The following is a 21,522-nucleotide window of genomic DNA, read 5'->3' on the forward strand; positions in this document are numbered from 1 at the left end:
CTTATTACATCACTCTTCATATTCTTGTGAAATGCTAAATAAAGAATAAGTAAAAGAAGCATTTACTGTATACAGTTAAGAAATCAAGAAACTCAAAAGTCAATGGCATCAATAATAAAGAATTAAGGAAACTTGGAGAAACAAACCAACAAATATGTTGGTGATTTTCCCCCTTCCCGCTTTTATAAATGTAGAGAACCTGGCAGTAGTCTTATCTCTAAGAGATGGGACTGTCCAAGAATTTGTATCTCATAAGCTCTAACTAATTTTGTAGTTGTCATAAATACAAAACCAAGACACACTGAAGATTCTATTCAAGGTATCTGAACTAGCAGCCAAAACACAAGTTTATTACATTCAAAGCAAACAACTACAACTGTGTCATCACTATCTAAAAAGGTCATTCAAATTAATATTTTTCTTAAAATATTAAATAAAAAGAAAATGCTTGGTCCATTATCTCGTGTTTTCCATATCAATCAAAGCAAAATAGGTAGATTTTATAGTTAATGCTAAAGATATTCAAATCCTTGAAGACTGAGTTACACCTGAAAAGAAAGTCCACAGAATCAAACGTTTTACCAAAGGTTAATTTTTTTATACCTAAACAACCCTCCAAATCAAAAGTCCTTTTCTGAAAACAAGGGAGTTTTAATGCATATAACCAAGAAAATCATTCAAATAGAAAGATTTGTATTTGTCAATGTACTAATATGTTCAACACAGAAAATTCAATAATTTAATAGGAATTAATCATATTTGTGATTCTTATTAAATTGCTGTTTTACAGTGTTTTGAGATCATTTTACACACCCACATTTCACAACTTTCAAAACATCATCATGCCACTTGTGCTATAATAGATAACTTCTACTTGAAAACACTCTGAAAGATATACCTGGTATCTGAGCAATTTAGACTGTCCAGATTAATGTCATACTTAAATTCTAGGAGTTGGAGAAAACCCTGAAATGGTCTAGAAAACATAATGACCAAAGATGGACCAACATTCACTGAAGTTACCACAATATAGACTGTGTTGGCATCATAATAAATATTCAATAGGAAAAAATGTCAGACATTCAAATTATTCCAAAAGTCCAGATTGTTGGCATCAGATACTCGAAAGACATGAGTTACATTTGGGTAGTGAGAGCTCAATCCAATAAATGTTTTCAAGACAACAGAACAATTAGGCTATTTCTAGTATGCCAACATTACTGATTGAAAAGTACGAGAAACGTGGGAAGAACTTTAAAAACAATTTCTGTCTGTTTGATAACTATACAATTGCTTTCATTCCAGATTACTACAAAGTTATACAAACTTGTTTTTAGTAATGTTTTGTAACCACTGAAGTTCATGTTAAGGAAAATGTAATAATTAAGAATTGTACATTGTACATTGAATTATAAGAAAATAAGAGTAAGAGTGAAACCTTTTCCCTGCTGTCTTTTTTTCTGTCTAGTTTACCAAATGATGAGTCATTATATGATATAGGCCATGGCACATTACATATTTATCAAAATCTGAAGAGTTTTCTAAAAATCTGAACAGCTACCTCTCTGCCTCAGTAATTTCTGTTAGTGGAATAAAAAGAAATAGATGATGATGAAATATCCACAAAATTAACTATAACATTCAAGTTTTAAAAATAATTTTACCTTTAAGCCCCAAATTGTCAAATATCATTATAGATATAGATATATAGATATTCAGGAATATATATATGTATGTGTGTGTGTGTATATATATATACACCTTAAAATGGGCATATCTGGGTATTCATATATGTGAGTTCATTTACATATATATTGTGTATTTAAGGCATGCCTATCTATTACATATGTAGTTTTTTAAAAGAACTATTATATCTAACTCTTATTGTTCTCATAGCAAGTTTGACAGAAGGAGGTGTTGCCCTTGAAGTTGAGGTATGACCTTAAGTTTAAGATCCCAGTTTTGCTGTAGTTATAAAAATCAATACTAATAACTCTACAGTATCATAATTTTTTTCTACATTTCTTAGTTTAGGACAAATCTTGACTACATAAACAGCCTTTATTGTTTGAATATACACAGGTTAACTGGATCAATGTATAAGTACCTATTTATCATCCTTAATCTTGTATAAGAAGGAGGAAAAGAAACAAGAGGTGTTGCCTATCAACTAAAGCTAAAGAGCCAAGAGACATAACTGTAATAGTTTTAGTTTTTGATATAGTTTTCAACATAAACTTGCTTTGTAGAGTATTTTAAAGTTCAAACAAATAACACTGTATCTGTATTTCTCACCTACCAAATGCATACCAACGCAGCAGTAAATTGTTGATCTTTCTATAATTCCTAAAGAAAGAAGCATCTAAGACTGATTTGTAGCATTTTTAACCTGAGTGACATTATATTACTGTACTTTTGAAGAGATCACAGTACCCTTATTCAAAGAAAAAATTGTTTCTCCCAGATCACTAATCAGAATACCCATACATGTTGGATCTCAAAATACTATAAGGAAAGCATATATCTACAACTGAACATTTTGGGCTTCTTTGTATATGAACTTTTAACAGTCAAAATTTCTTTTCAATGGGATAAAATAGAAGGAATACTAAATAGATAAATTTTACCATTTTTGTGATAGTAGGTGACCTCCACTTTCCTCTCTTCTGATCCCAGCAATGCCTGGGCAATTTGGGCAATATCATGCCTCTTGGTCTCGGGTCCATGGAGAAAGTCGCAGGTGCATGGCTTTTGCATGACATCTGGCCTGGAGAAGCCAGTCATCTCACAGAACCCATCGTTGCAATAAATGATGGCACAGTTCTGCACTCTGGCATTTGCAATGATAAATTTTTTATCTGTAATAAGAAGATAGTATGGCATCTTTGAAAAAGCTTCTACAATATTCTCCGTAACACTGAAGCAATTTGTTGCATAATAAGAGCTCTGAAATGCAGGTGCTTCCCCAAATTATTAATTTCTCTATACTTTATGAAAAAAGAAAACACAAGAAACCCCACAAACTTTAAATGTGAGATTAATGATCCTAAGTAATTTTAACAGAAAGTATTAAGAAACCACTCTTCAAATTGCAAGAATAGAATTTCCCAAATAGTCTAGCTCTCAAGCCCTGCAACTGCTGGGGATCCTAGTGGGCCCTCAGACAAGCAGCTGCCCATTGATATTTTCAGAATGTCATTTAATTGTAATGTAAATATTTTCAAAGTCAAACAGTGAAACATTCTGTAGTTGTAAGATTTCTCATTTCAACTTTGGCCCTTTGAATACAACTTTCTCAAAGTAGTTATTATTCTTTGGTTTCTCTCTATCTCTCTTAGGCATGTTACATACATCATGTTAAAAACAAAGGCAACTAGCTTTAGTAATGAAACTACTTCATATTTAATAGCAATTCCACAAGGCAAAGGTTCAACTTTTCATAATATATATTTTCCAAAAGAAAAATATTTACACACACTCAGTGAATATCATGATGACACTTTTTACTTTTACTTTGGGAGATCCTTGATGTTTTGTGTAGTAGCAGGAATTTTTAATACAAAGAGCTTATTAATTTATATCACAGATTGTATTTACTATTTCCAAATACGTTGTGAAGCAGGATATACAAGTTTATTTTGTACGCAAAGTACCAGATCCTCACATCACTAAATGCAGTGTTGAAATAATCGCAAAATATATGGCATACAAATGTATTAATATAGTTTTAAGAAAAGGTTGAAGATAAGTTAACAAATATAGGATTTTAAATTAATATACTTATATAGCAAAAATGTATTCCCTATATTTAGTCCACATGAGAACATTAAATTTCTGTTCATTCAGTCTTTGTGGGATTTACTTATTACACTTCAATTTTTAAATTTCTAGATGGAAATGTTAAGGAGATAATAAAATAATAGAAATATTATTTTGAATAATGAGCCATTTGCATCGGAAACCAGCAGAGATTAGATACTGCTTTTCCAAATTATCCTGCTTAGGATATATTTGCATTGATTCAATACAACATTTAGCTTCTATAAACTAATAGCAAGCAAGCATCCGTGTCATACCACTGCCTTGCAGTTTAACCAAGGTAAAATATAGTTTGCATAGCCATTTACATCGCTACTACCATTTACATTCTCTTGTTCGAATAGTGTGGTCTGCTCTGCTTCCGACTTTCAAAAAGTCTACAGTAAAACAACCTCAAAATATAAACCCATGTTATCCTAGCACGTTCCCTTTAAGATAGTAGAATAGTAGGACATTAAGTAGCAAGGCAGATAATGGAGCAGTGGTAGAGGAGGATCAAATTGCCTCCTATAATGGAGACCGTAATCTAAAATGTAAATCAAAATTAATATCAGAAGAATAACACTCCCGCTGCCGCTCGAACCTCCTGGCTCGGTTTCATAGCCTCTTAACTTGACAGAGCCTGGAGTTGCCGGTCTCCCCAGCTTGGAAGCGGTGGACGCCAAGTGCACTATCAAGGCAGAAAGCGAGGGCGAGAGAAGAGAACAAATGAACTTACTTTGCCCTTCAAATTTCCGAATGATGGTCCCCAGAAATGTATTTTGTGGTGCCACATGCCCCCTGCGCACAGGCATGTTGGCCCCAGTCTTCCGAGGAGCGCTCCCCCGGAGCTCTGGAGTTCTCCCGGGATCTCTCCTCGGCTAGAGCCCAGGCCAGCGCGCGAGCTGCTCTTTGTGGCAGAGCATCCTCTTTTGAAACCAGAATTCTCTTCCCATTAGCACCACTTCTAGACACCCGCTTTCCCCACCGGAGTCCAATCCATTCCCCTCACCTTCCGGAGGGGCCTCGCACCGGACTGCCGCGGGTGAGAGGGTTTGGGGGTGGGGAACGGGAAGGAGGCGGGGTGAGGGGAGGTGGCGGGGGAGGGAAGGAGGGAGGGAGCGGTGGGGGTGGGGTGGGAAGGGGGCGGGGAGTCACAAGGGCAATCGATCTGTTTCTCTTCTCCCAAACAGCGCCAATTTCCCAGTGCAAATGGGCTTAACCTGGCGGTTGCCCAGAGCAGTGAGGAATGGCTGAGGGGGGTTGGAAGACTTGTGCCGCTTTTGCAGGAAGGAGAGAGAGAAAAGGAGGCTGGGGGTCGGGGGGGTTGACGTTTCTATCCCCGCCCTCTCCCCCTAACACACACACACACACACACACACACACACACACACACACACACGCTCCCTTTATCCTGGTAGCTTGGGCGCCGCCACAGCTCGGATTACTCAAGCGTGCTTTAGCGGAAGCCAGCCAAGAAATCTCTAAAACTCCGTGACAAACAGCTACTCTGGGAAGGTGATCTCTACGGCCACCAGCCACAGAGCTCCGTCCCTGAGCTCCTCACGCCGCAGTAGCTAAAGCACCCTTAGCTGCAAGGAAAACACAGGTGGGAAAACAGTTTCTTAATGAGGAATATTTGTAGGCTCTGTTGGCGCTCAGCAGGTTGAAGATTGAGAATGAACCACCTAAGGGTGCAGAATTAGCCTCAGGGTGCAGCTCGGATCCCTGGGTTCAGCAGAGGTGGGTGCCGAAGCCCGAACAGAATTGGCACGCGGGTCCCTGGCCAGCGCTGAGCCGCGCCTCGGAAAGACTGAAAGCTGCCCGTGCCGCTGAGCATGCCCAGTTTCTGCCTGAGTCCCTGGAGGGTTGCAAGATTGGGGGTTGATTTGGTCTCCAGGTGCCGTAGGCTGCGAGAAAGATGAGACGGCCAAAGACGAGAAGGCCAAAGATTGCGAGCGACTAGTACAAAACAAGGAAAGAGTTTGAAATAGGTGAGGCTGAGCGCCAAGGGGAAGGAACAAAAGGTGGGTGGGGCTAAGAGTTACCAGCCTTGGCTGTGACCTCCCATGCCACTCATCTCCGGAACACACTAGCTACATTCTGCTCTCCTCCACCATCTCTAAGGAGCCATCTCATATAGGATAGAAAAGGGTTCAAGGGGCAGAATAGAGTCCTCTTCCTTCTCGCTTCTCAAAGGCTGCCAGCGTGGGAATCTCAGGGTATACAGACACTTCTGTTCAAATAGTCCTCCTGGAGACTTAGGAAAACAAATGTGACAAGCTGTGCCAGGAAAGCATGTTTCTGAAGTTGTTTTTCTAGTTTTTCTTTATTGTTTTCCCTTTATTTTTGTTATCTCTCCCCCACCCCCTTTAACCTGATAGCCCCTCTCCACACCCCTTTCTCTAAATGGAATTTGCTACGACTTCAATCTACTCAAGCAGAACACAAACGAATATCTCATTTCCTGCTGGAGATAAGGGTCCAGAGATTCCTGTCAACACATGCAGTTGCATGATAGAATTTGGGGGGTTCTTGTAGCTCATTAGCCTGCTATGCCTTGAGTCAACTGGGTTCTTATTTTCTCAGTTACAGCTTCAAATCTGAAGTGAAATAATGAGAGTGGAACTGAGAAGGGCCGTGAAGCAGGGTTAGTTTAGGAAGGTGAATCAGGTGGGTTGCAATAACCAGGAAGTAAGCATAACAACTTTTATGTTCCAAAACAACAACCCCCAAAGTCTAAACAAAAACAAGAACCTAAGTAATTCCTCCTCTTTAATATCAGAGTAATTAAAATGAATCAAACGAAAGACGTTCCTAGGAATGTTGAATTTTATGGCTAATAAGGTTTACTTTAAAAATAAGCAACCTATGACAACCTCTAGGCTCTTCTAGTAGCTTGAGCTTTCCTAAGTCTTTATGGTTGCCTCTGCGGGAATATAAAAAGCCATATATCACTAGTGTGTGGTTTTATTTTCTCCTTAAAAATATATATAAGTCCATCATTCCGTCATACTGTTCGCTAGCTGCAGCCGTGCTTGGGAGACGACTAGAGTTTCTCTCCCAGGTGCTGAACGTGTGGAGCTATCCATGGTTCTGAATCCGAATCAGCCGTTGGCAACTGTTCTCTGCCTACAACCAGCCGCAGACAATAGAACTACAAACTCAGGCAAGTGGCCCTAAAGTATCCACATGCACCACTCTCTTCACCAAATGCCCAAAGAAATACAGAGTGTTCTAAAACACATTTCTTCTCTACTTAGCGTCTTAACTAAACCCAAGTTCACCTTCCTCCCAAAATGCATCAAGGACTCCAGAAAAAAAATGAAGAAACTGCATATTGCGTAGATTGTAATTAAAGTTTCACCTATAAAGTTGTATTTTAATTAAGATTTCACGGCACAATAATATAACAATAAGTTATATAAAGGTAATATAACTAAACTTTTTAAAAATTACACATAAATTTAGTGAATGAATACTGTTTTAAAGTAATAGGTATTTCCAAATACAGCTGGAAACACAAAGTTTATCTGTCACATGACAAGATATATTGACATGCAGAAGGTAACTGTGCATAATGTCTCTAATTATAAGTCTGAAACTAACTTTCATAGGATATTGATTCTGGAAACCCTTGAATTCCACTTTCCTTCTTCAAGAGAAAAAGTGGCTTTCTGCTCCCTGAAGTATTCTCTCTTTCTCTGCAACTTTTAGAGTGGTCTCTGTTTGTTTGGGTTGGTTAACTAAATACGTGATGGCTAAAATCCCATTGTCTTTGTTACATATGTGTGAGCTCTGTGGGCTTTACACTTTTCCTAATCTCATTTAACTCCAAAATTAGTTCTATTAAGGATTCAGTGTAAAATCACAGAACATTTTATAACCTATGTATTGTAATTGATTGAGCAGAAGATTAAAGGCATCCTGTTTCTAAATTACCCCAGTAATCGTGTTCATACATTATACATTGGAACAGTGGAGAAAGTACATTAATCTATATTCAGCCAATAGAATAAAAGCAGTGGATGGTAATCATGGCTGCTTGTTGGCTGGAAAATTATCCTCCCCCACTCCACTCTCTATAAAAGCTAACTTTATATTTTGTGTGGAGACCCACTTTCACAAGTTTTTAGTATTTTTGGACCCTTTTGGAAGTCCAAATATTGAACCAAGCACACAATTCAACTGTTGAAATCCTATCATGTATACAGCTTAACACTCAATACAATCTACTTATAGGCAAGGTTGCAGGATAGATTGTATGTTCTTAAAATTACCTAATTATCAATATTACTTTAAAATTAAGTCATTTAGTATTTACATATGTAAAAATATTTTGAATGCCTACCACATAATAACAATTCAATAAATTTTACACACACAGCATTTTCCATAGAAGCTCACAGAATTAATGAAACTCTGCTTAAGAAACCTACATTAGAAATCATTCAAGCAGCATATATTATTGCAACCATCACTATGGGATATTTAAGTGGCATTCATATATTGGTATAGAATAGAAACTTTTTAATATCAAATTAAATAATGTGATTTGGTTCACATTTTTGAGATGCTGCGGAATATAAGTCAATGAAATTAAAGTAAAGTTTTCCCAATTCAGCAAAACTAGTTTAATAATCTGATGACCACAGTGCACATTTTTATTTTTCTTATTTATTTAATCTTTTTTTTTCTTTGGGACGGTGTCTTGCTCTGTCACCCAGGCTGGAGTGCAGTGGCACGATCTCGGCTCACTGCAATCTCTGCCTCCCGAGTTCACGCCATTCTCCTGCCTCAGCCTTCGGAGTCTCTGGGACAACAGGCACCCAACACCAAGCCAGGCTAATTTTTTTGTATTTTCAGTAGAGATGGGTTTTCACTGTGTTAGCCAGAATGGTCTCGATCTCCTGACCTTGTGATCCACCTGCCTCGGCCTCCCAAAGTGCTGGGATTACAGGCAGCCACCGTGCTCAGACTATTTAATCTTTTTCTATAGATGGATTCTGGTTCTGTCGCCCAAGCTGTAGTGCAGTGGCATGCTATAGCTCACTACAGCCTCACACTCCTTGCTGACCAAGTGATCCTCCCACCTCAGCCTCCTGATTAGCTGAGACTATAGGTACAGACCACTGTGCCTGGCTAATTAAAAAAAAAAATTAGAGATGGGCTTCTGCCTTGTTGCATAGGCTGGTCTCAAACTCCTGGCTTCAAGTGATCTGCTCCTCTTGGCCTCTCAAAATGCTAGGATTATAGGCATGAAACATTACGCCAGGCCTAATGCAGCATTTTAATGGCTGTTTTAATGTAGCCTTGTATGGGGATCCTAGGTATCATTCTACTAACTGGGTCACATTTAACTGAAGAAACATCTGACTTTACAGTTACAAGTCAGGAAAATTTCAGCTTGTATTATCATAATGTAGCTTTAGCATCTCAGAAGAGGCAGAAATTTTGAGGCCATTTATTAAAACAACAATATTGCTGAGCAGCATAAAATAGGGGCAAGTGCAAGAAAGAAACCTGGTGTTAACACTGCCATTTTTAGGAGAAAATAACGAAGATAATTCAGGTATTTAGCTCATAGCTTTATTTCTAAAATCAGTATAACAATTTCCAACATTCAATTTTGTGAGAAGTAGGAAAATAGATATACAGTGATTAGGACAAAATCTTGTATACAGCGAATATTTAAGTATCATATATCCTACAATATAAATGTTCTACATTTTGGAAATCAGTAAATTAATAACATTTACATTAACATAGAGTATTTAACTAATTTAGATTAAGGGTGTCCTAGTGTTTTGTCGGGGAGGGGGCATGAGAATAAGGTATAGAATAGTCGGTGAATCATGCTTATCCAGGCAACAGGAACTAATACCAATGACTGTTCCTAATATATTAACATAAGTGTATATAGTCAGAAAATTGAATTTTACTTCAGAAAATTTAAGATACCTTTCTTATGCCATATTTTATATGTTAGTTCTAATCCAACTAGTCATTTTACCTCAGATACTTTGGGACAACATATTCTACATGTAAATTTTTATCCAAATGTATAAGATTTGGCTAATCTTGTTGATAATATGTAAATCTTAGTAGAAGAATAAATTCTTCCCTGTAAGGAATAAGTTATTGGCCGTCCTTTTCCTAAAAATGAATATTCCTGCAGAAAATAATCTGTCTGTATGTGTGTTGTTAATATCATACATTCATCAATAACTGACACATAAGATAGCTAGGAACCTAACAAAATTATTATATTTTATGAAAAAAATACATATATATACCTATAAATGTATGCTTGTTAAAATGAAAAATTAGGTATTCTAGGTGAAGATTTCATAGAGTGCATGGGTAAGGCTGTTTTATAAGATGATTTATTTACTAAATTTAGTAAGTAATTTAGCACATGGGTCAAAAATGAGCTTTGTTGCATATAGCTTTATTGAAGGCTAAGAGGGTATATGAGATACTTTTATATCGGTAGACCTTAAAATTGTTGTATTGTTTTGGCTGGCATATCTACTTTTGCAATTATGCAAATTAATGAATTTGTGGTATTCATTACGTCTAACTTGATTGGTCTTTGCACCTTGTGGAAATATGCATATGTGTATATAGATAAATAGATAGATATAGATACAGGTAATATAGATAATGAGATTTCAAGTTACACCAAATTGCATTGTTTCTTTTCTGGACAAAATGCACAGTTGCTTTTATTTAAAATGTGATGGTTAAATTGCCTCTATCTGCAGATAGGTTTAATTTGATTACAGAAAGTCTATATTTAGTATTCAGATAAATCTGTACACAGAGAATCAGCTTTTTTCCAAACTTAAATAATTTGGAAGTAATATTTTGTGGTTCTACATCTATCTGCTCATGATAAAGTAATGGAGTCAGGGTTTAATGCCTCACATTTAACAATTGTATAATTGGACAAAATAGAGAAATTGAGGTGCCTAGACATTGAATAACAAGGAGTACATGAGAATATTTCCTGAAAGAAGAGCAAAACCAAGATATAGCCTATGATTTACACATATTACTGGCTAAAAAGCTCTTCTAGAGCACAGTGCATGGAGTAAGAAACCAAACGGAACTCAATGGACTTAACTGAGGAAGCAACGTTCTCAACAGAGGGAGCTGCACAGAAAGAGAGGTCTAGGTATCTTCATAGGGTCAGTGAAAGTCTGTCTGAGTATTGATTTGCACAAGCATGTGAGGAAACCACCCAAGACTAGGGGAAGAAACTAAGGAAAATATTGTCAGAACAATTAGCAAAGCTCACACATATCTGGAATTAGTTGCTATTCTCGCCACCTAAAGTGAATAACCTATGTCCTATGTATACATAGGGTCTTCATAAATATATTGTATTAATGGAGGGGGTGAAATGATAAGTAAAGCTTCTCTGTCAAACTCAAAAAGAAGTCTAAAAAGGATTTTACTGGTATGCTAATTTTGTCCTAGAGAAAAGATCAACAATATTTAAAATAATATAACAAAATCAAGCATCACATGACATATAATGAACAAAGTCCAGCAATGAACTAAACATCATCAGGCATGCAATAAAGTAACAAAGCCTGATCCATAACCAGGAGAAAAATCCACAACAGAAACAGACCAGAAAGGACACAGACGTTTTTGAACTAGTAGACAAGGACATTAGAAAGTTATTGTAAGTATACTACATATGTACAAAAAAGTAGAGGAAAACATAAATGTGATAATGAAAAAAATGGAAGATATAAAAAGATTCAAATCAAACATGTAGGTACCATAAATATAGAATCCAAGAAAAAAATACATTGGATGAGAGTAAGAGTAACTAGACACTAAAACAAAAATTCAGTGAAACTGAGGACATAGCAATAGAAAATATTCAAAACAAAACACAGAGAGAAAAGAACTGGTCAAAGAAAGAACAGCTTTTGTCACCTGCGGGACAATATCAAGCGGTCAAACAAAAATATAACTGGGGCCCCAGGGGAAAAAATGAGTCAGAAAGGGAAATTGTTTCAAAAGTAATTCTAAATACTTTCAAACTATAATAGAAAATTTGAATTCAGAGATCCACAAAGTTCAACAAAGCCCAAACAGAAGAAAAATGAAGTCACAACAAGACATATCATAATCAAATGAATGATGACTTTTAATAGACATAAAAAGTCTTAAAAACAACAAGTTAAAAAAGAGACATAGTCCTTATAAAGGATAATTTTTATCAGAATCTATTATAGTAATAATGTAATTCAGCAACATGCATGGAATAATAAAACAAAAACAAAACAAAAGAAACACTTATCAGCTGTCAATCTAGAATTTACTATGCAGTAAAATTTATCATTCACAAATTAAGGTGAAATAAAGAATTTTTCAGACAAACAAACCCAAGAGAATTCACTAACCACAGACCTATAATAAAATTTGTGTTAATTTAGAAAAAGAAGGAAAATCAAACCAAAAGAAAAATTGGATTAACCCAAAGCAATGAAGATCTGTGGGCAAAATAAATTTTTTTTTCGCAAAATTTTAAAGGTATTTTAAAAGATATTTGAATGTTTAAGATAAAACTAACAGTAGTGAATTGTGAGGTGCGTCATAATATTGAGGGGGAACTAAAAGTATACACTTGCAAGTTTCTTATAAAAGATATGAAGCAGTATATTATTTGAACTTATAGTGTAATATTCTAAAATGTATTTTATAAACTAAGGAAACCATGATACAGATCAATAAAGATGTATCACTAATGGACTAATAGTAGAGTTGAAAAAGGTTTATAAAAAATCCAAACAAATGCAAAAGAAGAGAAAAGAAATCAAGAACAGATAGGACCAAAAAAACCTGTATAGTAGATTTAACTCAACCATAATTATATTGAGAAATAATAATTATATTAGAGGTAACTAATCTAAATGTTCCATTTAAAAGGCAGTTGGTCACCCTAAAACCAAGACCCTCTATGAGTTGTCTATAAGAAATCTACTTTAAATAAAAGATGAAATTAAGTTTAAAGTCAAATTATGAGAAAAAGTTTAACATGCAAACTCTTATTTTTTCCAAAAACCTAGAGTTGCTATATTAATATTAGACAAAGTAGATTGAAGAACTAGAACAATTACCAGGGATAATGAGGGACATTTTGTAATGATAGAGACATTACTCTTTCATGAGGATATGACAGTCATAAATGTGTATTCTCTTCTAATGGAATTTTAACATACATGAATCGGTAACTAATAGATGTTATATATTCATGCAGTGGATATTACTAGGACATAGAAATAATAAAATACTAATACATACTACAACATGAATGAACATTGAAACCATTATAGTAAGTGAAAGAAACTAGACACATAACACTACATATTCTATGATTCAATTTTTGTGACATGCTCAGAACAGGCAAATCTCTATAGACATAAAATAGATTAGTGGTTGCTAGGGGCTAGTAGAGAGAGGAATGGGGAGTAACCTCTAATGAGTATAAGGCTTATTTTTGTAGTGATGGAAATGTTCTAATATTAGATTGTGGTGATATTGCTCAAATCTGTGACTATATACAGTCATGTGCCTCATAACTACATTTTGGTCAGTGAAGGATTACATATATCCCTGTGTTCACAAAAGAATGTAATATTATATTTTTACTGTACCTTCTCATGCTCAGATCCCCAAATGTTAATACTTACCATTGTGCTATAATTTCCTACAGTATTCAGAAAAATAAAATGCTGTATAGATTTGTAGCCTAAGAGCAATAGTCTATACCATATAGCCTATGTTGTCATAGGCTATACCACCTGGGTTTGCGCAAGTATATCCTATGATGTTCACACAATTATGAAATCACCTAACAATGTATTTTTCACAATACATTTGTATTGTTAAGCAATGCATAACTACTAATAAAACTAATCGTGTTGTACAATTTAAAAAGATAACTTTTGTAGTATGTAAATTAGGTCTCATTAAAACGGGTCCTTAAACAAATTTTAAACAAAAATTTGAGAGAAGGAAAAAGAGAAATAAACAAATTTAACATTATAGTTACAAATTTAACACTTGTTTGTCAATAAAAGATAGAACATTGTATTAGTCTGTTCTCACATGACTCTATAAATACTACCTGAGACTGGGTAATTTATAAAGGAAAGACGTTTAACTGACTCACAGTTCTATATGGCTGGGAAGGCCTCAGAATACAATCATGGCAGAAGGTAAAGGGGAAGGAAGGACCTTCTTCATATGGTGGCAGGAGAGAGAAGAATGAGGAATAAAGGAGGAAGAGCCCCTTAAAAAAACATCAGATCTGATGGGATAAGGGGTCCTCATGAAAGCCCCTTATAAAACCATCAGGTCTCTTCAGATCTGATGAGATCTCACCATCAAGAGAACAGCATGAGTGAACTGCCCCTGTGATCCAATTACCTCCTATCAGGTCTCTCCCTAGACATGTTGGGATTATGGAGGTTACAATTCGGGATGAGATTTGGGTGCGGACACAGCCAATCCATACCATTCCATCCCTGACCCCTCACAAATCTGATATCCTCACATTTCAAAATCAATCATGCCTTCCCAACAGTCCCCCAAAGTCTTAACTCATTCCAGCATTAACTCAAAAGTTCAATTTCAAAGTCTCATCTGAGAAAAGGCAAATTTTCAAAACCATTCATGCCTTCCCAACACTCCCCCCAAAGTCTTAACTCATTCCAGCATTCAATCAAAAGTCCAAGTCCAAATTCTCATCTGAGATGAGGGAAGTCCCTTGTGCCTATGAGCCTATAAAAATCAAAAGCAAGTTAGTTACTTCCAAGATACAATGGAGGTGCAGACATTGAATAAAACTTCCCATTCCAAATGGGAGAAATTGGCCAAAACAAAGGGGCTACAGGCCCTGTGCAAGTCCAAAATCCAGAGAGGCAGTCATTAAATCTCCAAGCTCTGAAATAAACTCCTTTGACTCCATGTCTCACATCCAGCTTATTCTGATGCAAGAGGTAGGCTCCCACAGCCTTGGTCAGCTCTAACTCTATAGCTTGGCAGGGTACAACTCTCTTCCTGGCTGCTTTCACAGGCTAGCATTGAGTATCTGCAGCTTTTCCAGGCACAGTGTACAAGCTGTTGGTGGATCTACCATTCTGAGATCTGGAGGACGGTGGCCCTCTTCTCACAGCTCCATTATGCAGTGCCCCAGTGGGGACTCTATGTGGGGTGCTCCAACCCCTCATTTTCTGTCCACACTGTCCAAGCAGAGGTTCTCCATGAGGGTTCCACCACTGCAGCATATTTCTGCCTGGACATCCAGGCATTTCCATACATCCTCTGAAATCTAGTTGGTTTCCAAACCTCAATTCTTGAATTCTGTGCACCCACAGTCCCAGCACCACATGTTAAGCACTAAGGCTTGGATCCTGCACCCTTCGAAGCAACAACCCAAGCTATATCTGGGTCTTTTTGCCCCAGCTTCTGGGACTCAGGGCACCAAGTCCCTAGGCTGCACACAGCAGCTGGGGCCCTGTGCCAGGCCCAGGAAACCAATTTTTTCTCCTAGGCCTCCAGACCTGTAATGGGAGGGGCTTCCATGAAGATCTCTGACATGCTCTGGAGACATTTTTCCCATTTTCTTGGCTATTAACATTCAGCTCTTTGTTACTATGAAAATTTCTGCAGCAGGCTTGAATTTCTCTCCAGAAAATGGGTTTGACTTTCTATCACATGGTCAGGCTGCAAATTTTTCAACTTTTATGATCTGTCATCTCCTGAATGCTTTGCTGCTTAGAAATTTCTTCTGCCAGATATCCTAAATCATCTCTCTCAAGTTCAAAGTCCCACAGATCTCTAGGGCAGGGGCAGAATGCCACCAGTCTCTTTGCTAAAGCATAGCAAGAGTGACCTTTGCTCCAGTTCCCAATAAGTTCCTCATTTCCATCTGAGAGACCTCAGCCTGGACTTTGTTGTTTATAGCACTCCACGCTTTCCCACATCTTCATGTCTTCTACTGAGCCCTCCAAACTGTTCCAACCTCTGCCTGATACCCAGTTCCAACATTGCTTCCACATTTTCAAGTATCTTTATTGCAGTGCCCCACTCCTGGTACCAATTTACTGTATTAGAATGTTCTCACGCTGCTATAAAGATACTACCTGAGACTGAGTAACTTATTAAGAAAAAAGGTGTAAGTTTCCTGAGGCCTTCCCAGTTCCACGTGGCAGAAGGTGAAGAGGCAGCAAGGACCTTCGCAAGGTGGTAGGGGAGAAAATAATGAGGAGCGAAGGAGGAAGAGCCCCTTACAAAACCACCAGATCTTGTGACAACTCACTATCATGAAGGCAGCATAGGAATAACAATCCCCATGATCCAATCACCTCCTACCAGGTCTCTCTCTAGACATGTGGGGATTATGGGGATTACAATTCAAGATGAGATTTGGGTGGGGATACAGTCAAGTCATATCAAACGTGTAGACCAGATTTCAGCAAGGATATAGAAAATTTAACAAAAAATTAAAGCTATTTTACATTTATAGAACACTCCACCAAAGGATAACAGAAATCACTTTGTTTTAAGTAGTTATGGAAAAATTACCAAGATAAAAAATCAGTAAGATAAGCTCTATAAATATAAAAAAAAAAAAACATAGAAATTATGTTCTCGTGCTAAATGGAATTAAATTAGAAACAAAAGGAAAGATACATATAAATCCCCAAATATTGAGAAATTTTAAAATATACTTCTATTTTACCACTGAGTCAATGTGATGACCAGTGGTTTGAATGTTTGTGTCCCTTCCAAAATTCATGATGGAATTTAATTCTCAACGTGAGGTGAGGCCTTGAGGAGGTGATTAAGCCATGAGGGCCCTGCCATTAGGGATTTGATTAGAACCTTATTAAAGGGTGGAGGGAAACTAGGCAGTCCTTTTGTGCTTGCTTTCCTTCCACCATGTCAGAACACAGCATTCAAGGTAGCATCTTGAAAACAGAGATGAGGCCATCACCAGACATCGAACATGCTGGCACCTTGATCTTGGAGTTCCCAGCCTTACAATTGTGAGCAATAAATCTATACTCTTTATAAATTATTGTCTGTGGTATTTTGTTATAGCAGCATAAATGGACTAAGGCAGCCTGTTTGTGTATTAACTTGGCTAGGCTATAGTTCCAGGTTATTCAATCAAACACTAATCAAGGTATTGCTGTGAAGATATTTGGCAGCTGTAATTAAAGTCTATAGTCAGTTTAAGTAAGGAAAATTATTCTGTATAACAAAGATGGACCTGATTCAGTCAGCTGAAAATCTCTCAAAGCAGAATTAGGCTTCTCTGGAAAAAAAAAAATCATTTTGTGGACTACAGCTTCAGCTTGTGCTTAAGAGTTCCAACCAATCTTCTTGACTGCCTGCCCTACAGAAGTAGGAGTTGCTAAGCCAGCCATCACAATCATGTAAGCCAATTCCTTTTTCTTGCAATAGATTTATATATATATATTGATATATAAATCTCTCTCTCTCTCTCTCTGTATTTCTGTATCTCTGGTAGAAATAACAAGTAAAATTAGAAGATAATTTAAACTTTTTGAAAAAGAAAAATGTGACATATGAGAGTTGCTGAGATGAAAATAAAACAGGACTAAACAGGACACTTATGGCATTCAATGCTTAAAAAAAAACCCAAATCTGTCAAATCAATAATCTAAGCTTCCCATTTAGGGAACTTAAAAAAAAGAACAGCAAAACAAAATCCCCAAAATTGTGCACAAAGAGGAATATATCAAATTATAAAGATAAGAGCAGAAATATCAAACAAAAGCTATAGAGAAAGTCCGTGAAAACAATAAGTGGCTCATTAAAAGAATCAATATGATCAATAAACCTCTAGCCAGATAGATTAGGGAGAAAAAGAGAATAAACACAAATTAACTATACCAGCAGTAAAACAGGCATCAATGGTTCAGATCCTACAGTCAATTGAAAAATAATCTTAAAATTTATGAAAACCTTACGCCAACAAATTTGTCAAATTAGATAAAGTACACATGTCCTTGAAATACATAAATTAAAACAATTTTCTCAAGAAGTAGGTAGCCTGAGTAGCCCTCTAATTATTGCAGAAGTATAACTTGTCATTAAAACATTCCTAAAAATAAATTCTAGTTGCAGATGTCTTTATTCCATAAATTTAAAGAATAATACTAATTCTAAGCAAACTAATTCTAAGATGGAAAATATACAATCACAAGAATAGTAATCAGACACTAAAACCAGATGAATAAATTACAAGAAAATAAATCTTACAGTAATATTTTTATAAACATAGATGCATCCCTCTTCCCCCTAAAATTTAGAAAACTGAATGGAGTTTGAAGAATGTAAAAATGGTTTAACATTTAAAAATCAATGTAATTCACCATATTGACAGAAAAAGATGTATATATATACATACACACCACACACACATATCTATATTCACACATACATTTATAAATATATATACACACACATATGATCTTCTTAATACATGCTAAAATAATAGTAATATTGAATACAAATTTATCATTTTAAAAATGCTCTCTTAAGCTAGGAGTGCCAGGGAATTTTCCTCAATGTGACAAAGGGCACCTATGAAAAACTGCTTTCAAAATCATACTTAACTATAAAAAAACTAAATTTTTCCTCTCTAAGCTCAGGAACAAAACAAAAATATCCACAGACAACTTTTATTCCATATTCTATTGGAGGTTGTTACCATTGTAATAAGGTAGGAAAAATAAATAAAATATACACATTGAATATTAAGAAGTAAAACTGTCTTTATTAACAGACTAAATGATTAAACGTTTTTACAGGAATTTCTAATGAATTCACACAAAATAATATTATGATTAATAATTAGCTTTTTCAACCTTATACAAGGAGAATTTTAAAAATCAGTTGTATTTTTATATGCTAGCAAGTAATATTTAGAAATACAAATTTAAATACAACACCATTTAAAGTAGTTCAAAATTGTAGAAATCCACAGGGATGCATATAAAAAATAATAAAGCTTATATACCAAATGTTACTAAACATTGCTGAGGGAAATTAGAGACATAAACAAATACAAAGATATATAATGTTCATAGATCTCAAGACTTAATATTGTTAAAATTTCAATTATCCCTATAATTGGTCTATGGATTCAATATAATTATCATGAAAATCCAAACAGATTTATTAAGGAAATTAACAGGCCAATTACAAATTTATATAAAATTTATACAAAATTTATATAAAATTAAATGGTCCAAACAATTAATGTACACTTAACAATGAATGTTAAAAGAGAAGTGAGAGGACTTATATTATCTGATTTCAATACTCAGCATACTACATTAATCAAGACCATGTGGCATGTGTAATAATATAAACATAGATGATGGAAGCAAAGGAAGGGTTCAAAAGTAGACTCAGACATATATGAGTAATAAATAATGATTTTAAATGAATCAGCCTAGGTAATTCAATGGAGAAGTAATACTCTTTAGTAATAACTGATGCTAGAACAATTGGAAGTCATATGAAATAAAATGAGATACCTCAACCCTTATGTTACCACTATATACAAATTTATCTCAATATACATGATACCACTAAATATCAGAACTAAAAATATAAAATTTCTAGAAGAAAGCATAATCGAATCAAAAAACTATACAAAAAAATCCCATATTATAAAAGAAAAAAATGATGATTTGGAATTCAATATAATTAAATCTTTTATTCTGTTAAGAAAATACAATGGCAAGGCAAAGATTGTGGGAAACTATTTGCAAAGCATCTTCCCAATAAAGAACCTGTATTCAGAAAATTAAGCCTGCTTGAAAGTCAATAATAAGACAACAAAAATTAATTACAATGAGTGATATATTGGAATAGATACTATATTAAAGAAGATTTGCTAAGAGGATAGCTCTTAAGAGTTCTCAGGAAAGAAGGATGGAAGGAAAGAGGGAAGAAGTGATGGATATATCAACTGGCTTGCTTGTGCTAATCATATGACAATGTAAACATATGTCAAAACATCAAACTGTAGACTTTAAATCTATACAATTCCTATTCATCAATTATACCTTAATAAATCCAAAAAATAATTAAAAAGATTTAAGAATGGTAATAAGTACTTGAAAATATGGTCAACATTTTTTCTCACTAGGAAAACACGAATCAAAACCACAAAGCAGTACCACTTTACCAACAATAGAATGACTAATTAAAAATATGTTTGACAATACCAAGTGTTGATGATGATGTGGAACAGCTGAACTTTTCATAAATTGCTGGTAGCAATAAAAAATGTTACAGCCACTATTGAAAGAAGTTTCTTACAACATTTATAAAGTTTCTTACAAAGATTTATAAGGTTAAGTATATATTTTGTCCTGTGACCCAGCATATGTCTATAGAAAGACTTGTATGTTAACCTTTATGGCATCTTTGTTCATAATAATCCCAAATTGGAAATTATCCAAATGTCCAATAACTAGCAAGTGAATAAAAGAATTGTGGTTTATTCACACAATTGAATAAAATGGAAAAACTATACTGATACACTTGATAATATGTGTGAACCTCTAAGGCGTTATGCTAAGTAGGTTAGTCACAAGAAAGTACAAACTGTGTGATTCCATTTAAATAATATTCCTCTTAAAAAGGCAAAAGTATACTAATAGAAAGTACGTTGGTGGTTGTTAACAGCTAGAGAATGAAGAAGTAAATTAAATACAGAAAAGACAGGAAATATTGGGAGATGATAGAACTGTTTCATGTCAGAATTGTGGTGGTTACATTTATCTGGGTGTAGAAATGAAATTTAAAACAGGAGATATATTGAAGCTTTGCAACTCATAAAATATCATCTTATATATAAAAATTTACATGTTTCATAAACCTAAAACAGTATGTATTTTTCATTGGCTAAATGGTGAGCAGTCTGAAAAGAATTATGTAATAAATTTAGTAAAAGATAACAATGTATGTTTAATATATTGTCACTAATAATGAGTTCCTGAGGAAAAAAACATTAAAGTTGAGGAGAAATAATAATAGGTATAATAAAGCCTGTTAACTAACCATCAAATCAACACATACTCCTTTCATTAAAGAAAGCATCACCAGATCATATTGTTGTCATTCATTCAATAATGTGTTAGGTTAAATTATTCTACTAAATGACATATTTAGTTTATCTGCCTTCACTGTAGTTTTTGGATCCAAACTTCAAGGTTTCAGAATTTTATTACCTAATTTCTGGATCATCACAGTAGTCTCCTAAATTCTTTCCCCTTTTTCTAAAGAATATTATCACTCTAAAGCATCCTACTAATTAATATCATACTCATAATCTTGAAAACATCAAACTGTAATTGTATCCATATTGGAAACTATTTACAGTTTTTATTACTTTTTCAATAACATCTAAGTTCTACTTAGTCTACAATTGCATACTTCACCTATCCATCCTCATCTCCCACCACAACCATATATTAATAGATTCACTTCCTTATATAGTCCAGTGCCAAACATCCTCCCTTGTTATTCATGGTTTTTATTTCCTTTACCACCTCCTTTCTCCACATGTAACTCAAATCCTACCATCTTTATAATTCTGGGACTCCTTTAGTCATTGTTTTACTATCTTCTCATGAATCCCCAGGT

The 21,522-nt window shown here is 35.2% G+C and overlaps 1 protein-coding gene across 5 annotated transcripts in view; it reads right to left on the reverse strand.

Moving 5' to 3' along the window:
* Nucleotides 1–5,761, reverse strand: part of KCNH7 (potassium voltage-gated channel subfamily H member 7) — a 465,762-nt gene extending 460,001 nt beyond the window's left edge. For all 5 annotated transcript variants that reach the window (XM_021923671.2, XM_009182334.4, XM_021923672.2 and 2 more), the window contains exons 1-2: nucleotides 4,538–5,761; nucleotides 2,628–2,858 (exon numbers count right to left, since the gene is read on the reverse strand). In XM_021923671.2, coding sequence (XP_021779363.1) covers nucleotides 2,628–2,858; nucleotides 4,538–4,613 — 307 coding nt within the window. In that variant the 5' untranslated portion in view covers nucleotides 4,614–5,761. The remainder of the gene's footprint in view (nucleotides 1–2,627; nucleotides 2,859–4,537) is intronic.
* Between the last annotated feature and the right edge of the window lie 15,761 nt (nucleotides 5,762–21,522).

The sequence above is a fragment of the Papio anubis genome, chromosome 10 (assembly GCF_008728515.1).
Source record: "Papio anubis isolate 15944 chromosome 10, Panubis1.0, whole genome shotgun sequence".
Classification (NCBI taxonomy): domain Eukaryota; kingdom Metazoa; phylum Chordata; class Mammalia; order Primates; family Cercopithecidae; genus Papio; species Papio anubis.